Source organism: Hemitrygon akajei, chromosome 7 (assembly GCF_048418815.1).
Source record: "Hemitrygon akajei chromosome 7, sHemAka1.3, whole genome shotgun sequence".
Classification (NCBI taxonomy): domain Eukaryota; kingdom Metazoa; phylum Chordata; class Chondrichthyes; order Myliobatiformes; family Dasyatidae; genus Hemitrygon; species Hemitrygon akajei.
The window spans coordinates 92717037-92730178 of NC_133130.1; the positions used below are offsets into that span (position 1 = coordinate 92717037).

At 41.3% G+C, this 13142-nt stretch overlaps 1 protein-coding gene across 1 annotated transcript in view; it reads right to left on the reverse strand.

Moving 5' to 3' along the window:
- Positions 1–13142, reverse strand: part of ccdc170 (coiled-coil domain containing 170) — a 78778-nt gene that overhangs the window by 49085 nt on the left and 16551 nt on the right. The window contains exons 3-5 of the mRNA XM_073050269.1: positions 12585–12612; positions 9627–9755; positions 8025–8281 (exon numbers count right to left, since the gene is read on the reverse strand). Coding sequence (XP_072906370.1) covers positions 8025–8281; positions 9627–9755; positions 12585–12612 — 414 coding nt within the window. The remainder of the gene's footprint in view (positions 1–8024; positions 8282–9626; positions 9756–12584; positions 12613–13142) is intronic.

Below are 13142 nucleotides of genomic sequence, written 5' to 3' on the forward strand. Positions count from 1 at the left end.
GTTTTCAGTCAATGTACTCTATCTTCTATTCTTTCATTTACCCTCTCGCTTCCTTCCTCCTACCATTCCTTTAATTTTCTCTGGCATTACATTCTCTTCCTCTTTCCTCTATTCTGCTCAACCCTGCATTCTACCAATCCCTCACGGTGTTGTTGTACAACGTGCACCCTTGAAAATCACAAATACAAATGAGGACCCGCACAATGGGTGCAGCGACCAGAGCTCCTGCCTCACTGTTCCAGCCACCAACCTTCGATCCTGACTTCTGGCGTGGTCTGTGTGGAATTTGCATGACTTCCCTCGATGCTCTAACCTCTCCTCACCTGCCAAAGGCGGGTGGGTTTGGGAGCTTCACTGGCCACTCTAAACGGTGAGTAGTAGAATCTGAAGGAAGCAGATGGGGGGGGGAATAAAATGGGCTTAATGTAGGATGTGTGTAAATGATAGTTTGAGGGTTGGTGTAGTATGTTTCTGTGTTGTGTGGCTCTGTAACCTTATCTGATCTCTCTAGTCATGCACTCACCTTATTCCCACACTTCCTCCCTCTTGCCCCGATCTTCTTTCACCCTCCCTCCCACTATTGTCATGGGCAGGCATATCCACAATACAAATGCCATGAAAAGTAGCCTTTAACAGCAGCAGCAGCACAGTACGTCACAAACAGACAAACATAAATTGCATAACTTACACAAAAAAAATAAACAGAAACATCAACGCAGGTTGGGGGAAGTACAGTCGGTGGTAGAATTGTGCTTGTTCAGGTCGGTTCAAGAACCTGATGGCAGTGGGGAAGAATCTGCTGACAAGCCTGGAGGTGTGGGTCTTCAGGCTCCTGTACCTCCTGCATCATGGCAGCAAAGAGAAGCAAGCATGGCCCAGAAGGTGGGAATTTTTAATGTTGGCTGTCACCTTCCTGAGATATTGTCTCTTGTAGGTGTCTTCAACAACAGTAGGGAGGGCTGCACACGGTACATAATGGATCTGACTGAGTCCACCATTCTCTGTAGCTGCTTCGAGTCATAGAACAAGAGAGCACTGAAACAGGCCTCTCAGACCAGATAATTCATGGTGCCCACTCAGTTAGTCCCAATCCTTCATTTGGCCCATATCCCTACAAGCCCAGCCCTGCATGTACTCATCCAAATGTTTCTTAAATGATCGTATTGTACCTGCCTCAACCACTTCTTCTGGCAGATCGTTCCACATATTCACTAGCCTCTGTATGAAAAAGTTGCCCCTCAGGTCCCTTTCATATTGTTCCCCTCTCACACTAAATCAGGGGTCCCAACCTGCGGTCCAACGACCCCGTGCTTAATGGTATTGGTTCATAGCATAAACAAGGTTGAGAACCCCTGGTCTAAATCTATGCCCTGGGGAAGAGACCATTACCATTCACCTCATCTTGCCTTTCGTAATGTTAAACACTTCTCTGTGGTCACCTTTCATTCTCCTACATTCCAAGGAATAAAGGCTTAGTCTGACCAACCTCTCCCTCTAGTCCTGGCAATATCCTCATAAATCTGTCTGCGCTCTTTCCAGTTTAAGCACGGCTTTCCTATAACATTATGACCAAAGTTGTACGCAGTACTTCCAGTGCAGCCTCCCCACAACTTACATAACTACAACATAATGTCCCAACACCTCTAGTCAATGGCCTGACTGATGCAGGCCAGCATGCGAAACGCCCTTTTCACCACCCTGTCTACCTGTGACACTGCTTTCAATACATTTGTACTATTGGTCCACAGTGCCCTACATTGTACAAGTCTATGCTGGTTTGACTTTCCAAACTGCATCACCTCACATTTATCTGGATTGAAATCCATTTGGCTCTCCTTGGCCCAGTTCCCTAATTGAACAACGTCCCCATGTAATCTACAATAACCTTCTTCACTATTGTTCAATTTTGTGCCTTGTAGCACATTGGGCGGCATTTTTTCGGTTTCCGTAGCACATGCCTTTTTATTTAACAAGGCCGAGTTGCTAGCTTGACGCTCAATCCTGCACAGATGGAAAGAGTGCAAGGAGCCAGCCAGATTCGAACTCAGGACCATTCACCTCAAAGTCTGGCACTGATGCTACTACACCACCGGCCAACTAATCTTCACTATAATACTGTGTCATCTGTAAACTTGTGCATTTGCAAACATATCAATTATATAAATAATGAATAACAAGGGTCCAAAAACTAATCACTGAGGCACATCACTAGTCACCAGCCTCCATTCTGAGAGACAACTTTCACTCATCACCCTCAGCTTCCTTCCTCCCAGCCATTTTTGAATCCACTGAACTAGCCCTCCCTGGTTACCATGGGAACCGATCCTCTAGACCAACCTACCTACCATGCGGAATCTTGTCAAAGGCCCTACTAGAGCCCAAAAAGACAACATCCACTGCCCTACTCTCACATATCTTTTTGGTTACAACTTCAAAAAACTCTAAAACATTTGTCAGGCGCAACTTTCCATGCATAAAGCCACACTGACAACCCCCTAATCAGTTTATATATCTGAATGCTGATAGAATAGTCTGGAAAGCTCTTGCATTCCTGTGCATTGGAGTTCCCATACCAGGCTATAATGCATCATGGGTTTTCATAATAATTTATCTGTTTTTTATATATAATGAAACCAGATTACATAGCCTTCTACTTGACAGGTGGAAAGCAGAATATTTAAGGTCATTGGGTTGTACAGCACAGAAATGGGCCCTTTGGTCCAACACAATCTTTTTGCCCATCTGTCCTAATCTCCTTCTATTTATATTATCTTTTTTCCTCGGCAAGCAAAGCCAACAAAATTAGAGGCCGTGAGTTTTATTAAATATTGCTAAGGTATTTTTTATATTGAACTAATGACAGGTTGAGGAAAATGTATACAACCCTTTATATCGCCCTTTTCTCAGTTTAATATGTATTCATATTTAGAACACAAAAGGTAAATATATGGTGATAAAGCTCAGTAATTTAGGACAGATCTGTGCATTGATTGGTAGAATTAATGCTGTTAAGATGATTATTTTACCTACATTTCTGTATCTATTTCAGGCGGTACCAATTTTCATTTCTAAATCCTTTTTTGATATTATTGATTCTAAAATTTCTTCATATATATGGCAGAATAAAAATCCTAGGTTAAGTAAGAAATATTTACAGAAATCAAAAAAGGATGGTGGTTGGCTCTGCCAAACTTAAGATTCTATTATTGGGCAATTAATATTTGATATTTAATGTTCTGGACACAAGATCTGGATGAAATTCAATGTCCATGACGGATGAACCTCGAGTCCAAGTCTGTACAGGGATTCTCATTGGCTTCTATTTTAGGGGCCTTGCTTCCCTTTGCACTTCCTAAACTGCATAAACAAATGACTAATCCAATAACTAAACATACAGTACGAACATGGTTTCAATTTCATAGATTTTTTGGATTGAATAAATTTATCCTATCAAGTCCTATTATATCCAATTTTTTCTTCCAACCATCTAGATTTGATCAAGCTTTTCATTTATGGAAAATGAAGGGAATAACACGTTTTCATGATTTATTCATGGATAACTGTCTCATGTCTTTTGAACAGTTTTCTAATAAATATAATTTGACTAGATCACATTTTTTTCAGATATTTACAGATTAGAAACTTTCTGAATATTATTTTACCTACTTTTCCGATGTCACATCAAACTGAAATTACAGATTTTTTTTAGGTTTAAACCCCTATCAGAAGAGTTTAATAGCAATTATTTATAATCTGATTATGAAAATACTTCTAGGTACATCTGATAAAATTAAGAATGAATGGGAAAGAGAACTTCAGGTATCTTTACCTATAGAGAATTGGGAGAAAATTCTCCAACTAGTTAATACTTCTTCAATGTATGCTTGACACGCTTTGATACAATTTAAGGTGGTTCACAGGGCCCATATGTCTAAGGATAAATTAGCTCATTTTTATTGCCATATAAATCCTGCCTGTGACAGATATAATTCTGAGGTAGATTCCTTGACACATATGTTCTGGTCTTGCCCTCTTTTGGAAAAATATTGGAAAGATATTTTTGATATTATTTCAGTAGCTTTGCGTATTGATTTACAACCTTATCCTATTTATTACTAGAATTTTTGGATTACCAGTGATGGGCTCTAGTCAATTAACCCTTTCAGCCTGCCGTTTGATTGCATTTGTTACATTAATAGCCAAAAGATCCATTTTATTTAAATGGAAAGATTCTAATCCCCCACTACATTTCAATGGTTTTCCCAAACTATAACTTGTTTAAACTTAGAAAAAATTAGGAGTGGCACTATCGACCTTTCAGTTAAATTTGCAGAAGCTAGGAGGCCATTTATTCAACATTTTCATATGATATAAACTGACCTTTTCCAAATCCTTCTCAATAACTTTTTGTTCGTGTATAGAGGAGTGGAGTTAATGACAAATAATGACTTTAATCGATGAAACATGGCAGCCCAGCTTTTGTTTTGTTTTGTTTTTATTTTGTTTTTTTTTAGTTTAGGGGGACTTTTTTTCTGTATAAATATTTTTGAATCTTTTTCATGTTTAGTTACTAAGAGATTGGGAGGCTTAGATTACACATGTTACTCGGAGTCTGTTTCTGTATGCATTAACCGTTATGAACGTAATCCCGATATCTTTGTATCGTTATCATTGTTACGTTTATCTATTCGAAACTTAATAAAAAGGATTGAGAAAGAAAGAAAGAAAGATCTGTGGGAAAAAAGAGATAGCATTTCAGGTCAAAGACCCTGTTTGCCCCAATCCAAAACACTGTTTCTCTTTCCACACACACTGTGTGGAAGAAATTTTGTTACTAGCTAGATACTAAGGGGTTAAAGAGCTTTTCTCACAGCAGCCTTAAACTGATCCTGGAGGGCTACTAAATGACTAACTAGCCTGAAAAGGTGTAATCAAAGCATAATCACACGATGTTCTGCTTTTCTTTAGGGCAATTGTCCTTACTTCAAGGCTGTGGGCAGAAGAAGCCTTTGAATAGATAAGAAAATAGTAACCCAATCATCTTGTTTTTCTGTATTGTGCTAAGACAAGATTATTGAGTAAAGGAATTATCTGCTTGTATGCTGTATTTCACAATCCTGCTTGGAAGCTTTTGATACACAATGTCTATATAATGAGAAAAGTCTCTGTACTCAGGAGAGTCTCACGAACTCTGCTTTTAGGAGGGTGGGCTCTCCATGATGCGCATCATGTTACAATAAAGACTTCCTAAGGCGATATCCCTTCATGTCCGAATAATACTTTTTCTTTTTTTTTAAGAAGAAAAAAAAAGAAAAGAAAAAAAAACCCTAGTCAAGAGGAAGGTTATGAAAGTACTCGATAAAAGGTCCCCAGATCTTATGGAACTTTAGATCCGAATTAAGAACTGAATAATGAATTTTTTCGAGGTCCAAGCAGGCCATAATGTTGTTAAGCCATTGCGCATGAGTGGGCGGGGCAACATCTCTCCATCTAAGGAGGATCAAGCGTCTCGCCAGGAGAGAGGCAAAGGATAGTATTCGGCATTTGGTCGGACCCAGACATAAATCTGTCTCGCCCCAAAAACCGAACAGAGCAATTAAGGGGTTAGGTTCTAGGTGCTGATTCAGAATACCCGATAATGTAGTGAAGACATCTTACCAGAATTTCTCCAAGCTAGGACAGAACCAGTACATGTGGATGAGAGAGGCCACGCCCCTCTTGCATTTATCACAGAGCGGACTAATGCCAGGGTAGAATCGAGATAGTTTAGATTTAGACATATGGGCTCTATGAACAATCTTAAACTGTAAGAGGCAATGGCGAGCACAAAGGGAGGTTGAGTTGACCGATTTGAGAACTGAGTCCCAGCTCTCCTCGGATAAGGAGATATTTAAATCCTGCTCCCAGGCCATTTTAATTTTATCCACAGGGGCCCGTCGTAAGGCTGCTAGTTTATCTCGGATAATTGAAATTAAACCTTTACCTAGTGGATTAATGGAAAGAAATAGGTCCATAACATTTTTTGCAGGCATTTCAGGAAAGTTAGGAATTAAAGGAGCAGTAAAGTGTCGGATTTGGAGATATCTGAAAAAGTGAGCGTTAGGCAGGTTGAACTTAACGGAGAGCTGCTGAAAAGAAGCGAAGCGATTATTAATGAAGAGATCTTCAAAATGTCTAATGCCCTTCCTGTACCAAACATGGAATGCTGAATCGTACGTAGTAGGTAAAAAAAAGGTGATTATGTGCGACAGGGCTAGAAACGGAAAACCCCTGGAAACCATAGCATTTCCTGAACTGAGCCCATATACGCAAAGTGTGTCTGACCAGAGGATTAGCTATTGATCTGGGCAGGCTGCTAGGGAGTGCAGAGCCAAGAAGTGCAGATATAGATAATTCTTTAGTGGAGCTCAACTCCATTGCCACCCAGTTAGGGCACTCGGGTTGACCGTGGAAGAAAGACCAGAAGGCAGCACAACGTATATTAGCTGCCCAGTAATATAAGCGAAAGTTAGGTAAAGCCATGCCACCCTCTTTTTTAGATTTTTGGAGGTGGATAATACTTTTTCTGCAACACACTGCTCAACCTGCTGTTTCTCTGCTTCCAGCATCTGTATTTGTCTTTTTTTTGATTTCCACTAAAGATAGAATACTTCTGTTTTCTGAAAAATCAATGTTTAGAAACTTTAATATAACTTCTCGGTTCCACATTTCCATCTGGCAGAGCTCCACAATAAGACCAGAATTTCAGTTACCACCCCCCCCCCCCACCCCGACTGAGAACAGTATATAAAGGGTTTAGTTTCACCAGATTGCACATTGCACAGTTAGACGGTGCTGTAACATAAAGATTTTTACTTCTCATGTATATGAAGGATATAAGTAATAAAGTCAACTCAATTCAATTTAGAGTTACGTGGATCAGAACGCACTGGTTACTTATGGAAGCATGTCTACATAACACTGGACAACAAAGATTTTGCTTCCTGAATACCTTTAGGTGTATCTTATGAACTTTGGGCTACTGATCATGAAAATCACCATGAAATTTCCCTATCATGCACCATTTTTTAAATAAACTTATGTTTATTATTTCAATTCATAATTCAAGTCAATTAAAATGTTGCCTACAATGTAAGCTGGAAAGTTTCCTATCTTGTCCAGGCATGCTTGGGCATGCTCAGGCAGCACGGCTGCTGCATGGCAGGACAGGTTTTAGTAATAATTATTGGGTTCAGGGACTGTAAAGATGGAATTTGCTATCACCAGGCACAGAGATTTCTATGAAGGATTTTGATATTTGAGACAGATGCTTCCCAGAATAACAGATGCCAAGATTAAGGAAAGCATTTTTGTTGGTCCGCAAATCAAATGGGTCATCAATGACAGGCAATTTGAAGAATTTCTAGTGGGACCGGAGAAAATCACATGTAAGGCATTCAAGGAAGTTGTTGAAATTTTTCTCGGCATCTACAGAGCACCAAGCTACATGCAGCTGGTTGAAAGCATGCTTCAAGCATATAAAACCATGAAGTGCAACATGTCACTAAAGATTCATTTTCTGCATTCCCATTTAGACTTCTTCCCTGCAAATCTTGGTGACGTTAGTGACGAGCATGGTGAAAGGTTTCACCAACACATTGCAGTCATAGAGAAAAGATACCAGGGCAACTGGAATCCATCAATGCTGGCAAATTATTGTTGGACAATTATGAGAAGCCTCAGACACTGAGTACAAATAAAAATCATTAACAATGTATTTTTAACTTAGTTGAACTATTGCTAAGCATCAGCACCGTTATGCAATTAAACACGTTATATTCAATAAAAGTTAATTTGTTGTTTCTCCAAATTCATACATGATACAAGTATTCTGAAATTATATTTGTATTCATCTTCAAGCAATCTACCATAAACAAAAAAAATTCTGAGGAAGCCAAACTTTTAAAAAAATTTGTTGTCCAATGTATTTACACAGAGAATGTGTGGTTGGTGATTGGTGTTCTTTCTCCATTCAAGATGCTAACCTGAGTTTGTTCCCCAGCTCTGTATTCCTCTGTTGAAGATCCCTGTTCTCTTTCTGTAAGTCCTGCAGAGCTATTTCCGACTGAGTCTTTGATGTGAGAAGCGTTCCAGCCTCCTCCTTGGATTCCAGGATCCTTTCCCTCAGGCAGCCAATAAGAGATGCCTGCCTTGTATTGTCTGCCTTGCAGCTTTCGATTTCTGCCTTTAGTTCCTGGATGTAGCTCTCTCGGGATGCAAGCTTCATGCAAGTATCTGTGAGCTACAGAGAAGATACCCCCATGCACAGATTGGCAAGTTAATGACTTGGTTTTAAATAGTAGCTAAAGTAATGATAGCCATTGTATGTCTGCCAAGTCTATGTTTAAGCCAGTTAGCTTTCTGTGTATTAAATAAAGGGTAAAAATGTCATGTAAAATTAATCCTGTATTACCTATCTTCCCTATCATGCATGATGCAGGGTGGATCTAGAGTTTAATGAGGAAAGGAGATTGATTAAACTCTGCCATGGGCAGTCCCAAGCCCAGCTGTGAAAGGAGGAGGGTTAGCAACCCCATCCCATAAAAACGCAGTGCTATAGAAACGCCAACAGAAGCTCCAAACTCCTCATCCCTGAGAGAAGAAGGAAACACCAAGAAGATGGTGCCACACCTGGGAAAACTTGAAAGACTGGCCCAGGACAGAGGGCACTGTAGAGCTATTTTCGGAGGCCTATGCCTCAGTAGGGCTGATGGGCTTAGGTAAGAAAGGATTAATTCAGATGGCAGACAGAAAATGTACACAAGAGACTCCTGCAGAGTTTCTACCCAAAGTTTCAGAAACTCCTTTCCACCTTATGACGGTGCTCAACCCACTGAGTTCCTCCAGGAGAATGGTTGTTCCAGCAGACTGCAGAGGATGTTTTCAGAAAGAATCATAGATTGCAGTTGTATACAGACAGGGGAATATGAAAAATCAAAATGCAAATATGCATGGCCACAGCAGAAGATGCTAACTGTTGATTTGTCACTGGATCTTCAGGAGATGCTCAGATTTCAAACAGGACAAGCTAATAACTGTTCCTGAGACATCAGGACATGATGACATGAGGACTGTGCTAGTCCAGCAGAGAGGGGTGGTCACGTCCAGAAAATGAGGATCTAAAATTGGTATGGATGGAGATAAGAGATTACAAGTTACAGCAGTGGGACCAGAGGAATAACTGCCCCTAAAGGCCAGCTATACTATTGGGCAGGGTATTAACATGAAGAGAATGCAATAAATTTAATGAAGTACCAAGCAGAGTTTTAATCTTAATGTAAACTGGACAAATCAACTTGGAGGAACAGAACACAAAATGTATTTGAGGTAGTTTTTCAGGGGACTAGTGGGTAACGAGACAGGATTTATTGATGATTCAGTGAAGGGATTTACAAGGCAAGGGCGATCATAAAGTCCACGGAGAGGAGGAATAAGGGAGGACAACTGAAAAGGAACACCTTGAGCTAAAGTGAGAATTGCTTAAGCAATAATAAAATAGATTAATTGTTGGTCTTTAATCATTTAACTTTATGACCACATGAAAATCGGGGGGGGGGGGGGGTGGAATCTTTCGTGTTTCTGATTACCTCAGCTTGACTGCTTTTATACTTGAGCTGCAAGGCGGCCAGCTCACTGCGAGCTGTCTCAGATGCTACCCGATGGTGATTCAGCTGTTCACGCGACACAGGGATTTCCACCAGAGGTTCAAATGTCCCCTAAATAACCAATGAAAACACACTTCATGAGCTTCCTTTGCCGCAGCCCTGTGACAGTAATTCCCTATCCCACAAAGCAGTTACACTCCCACTCTAGTGGATTTCATCCAATGATTCTGTTCCAACTCTAATGTGCATACCTCCCAGTCGCTGACTCAACTATGTTACTGGACTCAATATTCAGCAGCCTCAAAAATGGTTAGCACTATCCCCCAACTGCCTCTAACTAGCTGTGGTCAATGGTCAATGGGAACAGCCACTGTACTTAACTCCAACATACTCTGCCAGATGAACAAGCTCCCGCCAAGACTGGGACGGGCAGGGATCGCAACCACATTTTCCCCTCCTGAGCATCACCAAACCTCTTTCCACTGCTCCCAATCATATATCTGAAGCAGTTCCACCTCCTGGCTTGTAGTAACTTCCTAGGCCTCAATGCAAGATCTCCTAGTGTGACGAGATCCTGTCTGGGGATTGCCCTCCAGACAACTTGAGATGTGAGTGCTCCCTGTGCCGGGCATGCCAAAAACTGCAGGAAGTACTGCCAACCCACCACAGCCAAACTGAGAGCGTTAGAGCAGCACAGTCGTGCAGTCATTGGCGCAATTCTTATACAACGCCAACGACCTGGGTTCAATTCCACTGCTGTCTGTAAGGAGTTTTGTACATTCTCCCCATGACCGTGTAGGTTTCCTCCCACATTCCAAAGATGCACGTCACATGGGTATAATTGAGTGGCGCAGGCCCTTTGGGCCAGAAGGGCCTGTTACTGTGCTGTATCTCTAAATTAAATTTCCAGATGAGCTCTATCCTTCCCCTTAAAGGGAAGAGGTTTCCATGAGTTTTCACCTCTCAAAAATTCTATCAAGTTCGACGTCACTCATTTCCTCAGGCCTCCACTTCAGAGAAGCAAAGGGCAGTGACAGTTTATACAGATTAATGAAGCTGTTGCTCTTTCTTTATTCATCCACAAAGATGGGCATCACTTTCAAAGCTGATGCTTATTCTTCGCCCCACTTATCCTGGAACTGACTGGCTTGTCACCTCACTTCAGTGGGCACAGCACAATTACTACTTTGCCATTGGTAAATGCCAAACTAAATAAGGATAAGCAAGTTCCTTTCCTAAGGATTAGTGAACCAGGCAGGCTTTTGCAATAATCCAATGACTTCACTGTCACTATCACTTGTACCAGCTAACAAATCATTTTGCTAGTTTAATATGCAGTATAATGGAAGGTTATGGGTGGTAAATACAATTTCAGTCACATTACAATATGCAGTGCCATATTATTGACATGGGAAATATCAGAACTGAGACAATATATGTATTGGAAAGAACAAACAGGCTCGTATCCAACCCTTGAAAGAGAGTTGACCGAGACGTGACCTTAAAGAGTTTGTTTTAATTTTGACTGTGGTTGTTGAGGGTGGTGGGCCTGCAAATATAAAAACTAGGAATTATTATTGTAGAATTGTCTGCAGCTTATCCAGAAGGGATTCAGGTGAGAATACGGAAGCTGCTACCTGGGGTGGCTGAAGTGACTTACACAGCCTGTTGCCCAAGATGGCAGCAGTTATTGGTGCAACTTTGCAGCTCCAGTGTCTCAGGTTCAATCCTGACCTCAGGAGCTGTGTGTGGGTTGTACACACACTCTTCCTGTGGCTGTGCGGGTTCCATAGGGTGCTCTGATTACCCGCTGGGTCCCTAAGATGAGTTGGTACCTTATATAGACTGTCCATAACGTAGGTCAGTGGCAAAAGAGCCAAAGAGGTAAGAATGGGCACATGCAAGAGAATAAGATGCAGGACAATATAAGGTGGATAGGGACTGAAGGAGTTGCTCAGATGGCTGCTGGGAGGAACCCAATGGGCCGAGTGGCCTCTTTCAGTGCTGAAACAAATAATACCATCTGAGTCATCTCCAACAGCCATCTGCATGGGCTTCCAGGAAGCTCCACACCATTTACATTCTTTGAGGAGTCCAATAGCAAATGCCAAATTCCTTCTGTTTTCCCAGTTGTTCTCTGGGAGTCTGTTCACTAAAACTTCACCTGTTAGACCTGGTACTGACTCACGGACTCTATCCATTACAATGAAGGTTAGCGGCAGATTTTTTTTCAGTTTGTTAATTTAAAAAATTGTCAATTAGCATTTAATTGTCTAAGATTTTAAATTGTTTTGAGATTCTTAACATTTCTTTACTTTTTAATTAAAAATATTTTTAAAAACTTAAATATGTAATGTTTGTAAACGTCAGAGACATTCAAGGTCGTTGACAGCTGTTAAACCTCAGAGCATTGTTCCATTAATGGAGCAAGACTGGCATTTTTGGTAAAAAAAAGGTCCTATGCTCAATCAGAAGCCAGCTTTGGGGACCAAATCATCTCAGCAGGAAAGCACAAGTAAGCAAGCAGCAAGGGCAGGTAGTTAGACCAGTGAGATTGAACCACTCTTTGGGATGGATGCTTTAAAGCTAGATAAGCATGAGAGAGAGAGGGAGGGATGAAATATTGAACTGATAGGGCTGGATGAAGTAGGGCATCAGGCTCAGACCTTTGGATTGAACGTCTCTTACCTACGTTCTTTGCTTCCAGAAGTACAAGGGTATTAGAATAGTGTAAGTAGGGCTCAGCTTTTCAGAATAATATTACACTTGTAATCCTCCAGACTGTGGGTATTGTAGATGGACTAAGGTATCTTGCCCACTAGATGACCACTTTATCTTCCCCTTCTGATGGGGTGATACCTCCTCTTAAACTGTGGAGCATTTATGCACTGTCGCATTAATATCTCATTTGCTAATACTATCACCAAACACAATACATACCTTGTGAGTTTCCAGTCGGTTCCGACTCCTGCAATAAGACAAGAGATGTGAGTGTAGGTTACATAGCTTGCACAGGTCTAAACAATGGACAAGTATCAAAATCATGGCTTGATAGATATAAAATAATAGATTCTGCAGATGCTGGAAATCCGAAGCAACAGGCACAAGGTGCAGGAGGAACTCAGCAGGTCAGGCAGCATCCATGGAAATCAATCAACAGTTGATGTTTTGGGAGGAGACCCTTCCTCAGGACTGAAAAGGGAGGAGGATGATGCCAGAATAAAAGGGTTGAGGGGAGGGGAAGAAGGAGTGGCTATTAGCCAGATGGGTAGGAAAGGTAAAGGGCTGGAGAAGGAGGAATCTGATAGGAGAGGAGAGTGGACTGGGGAGAAAGGGGAGGAGGATGGGCACCGGAGGAGGCATATGAGGAGAAGAGGTAAGAAGCCAGAATGGAGAATAGAAAAAAAGGGTACGAAAAAAAATCAACGTTCATGCCGTCAGGTTGGAGAATATGTGGTGTTGCTCCTCCACCCCAAGAGTGGCCTCACCATGGCAGCA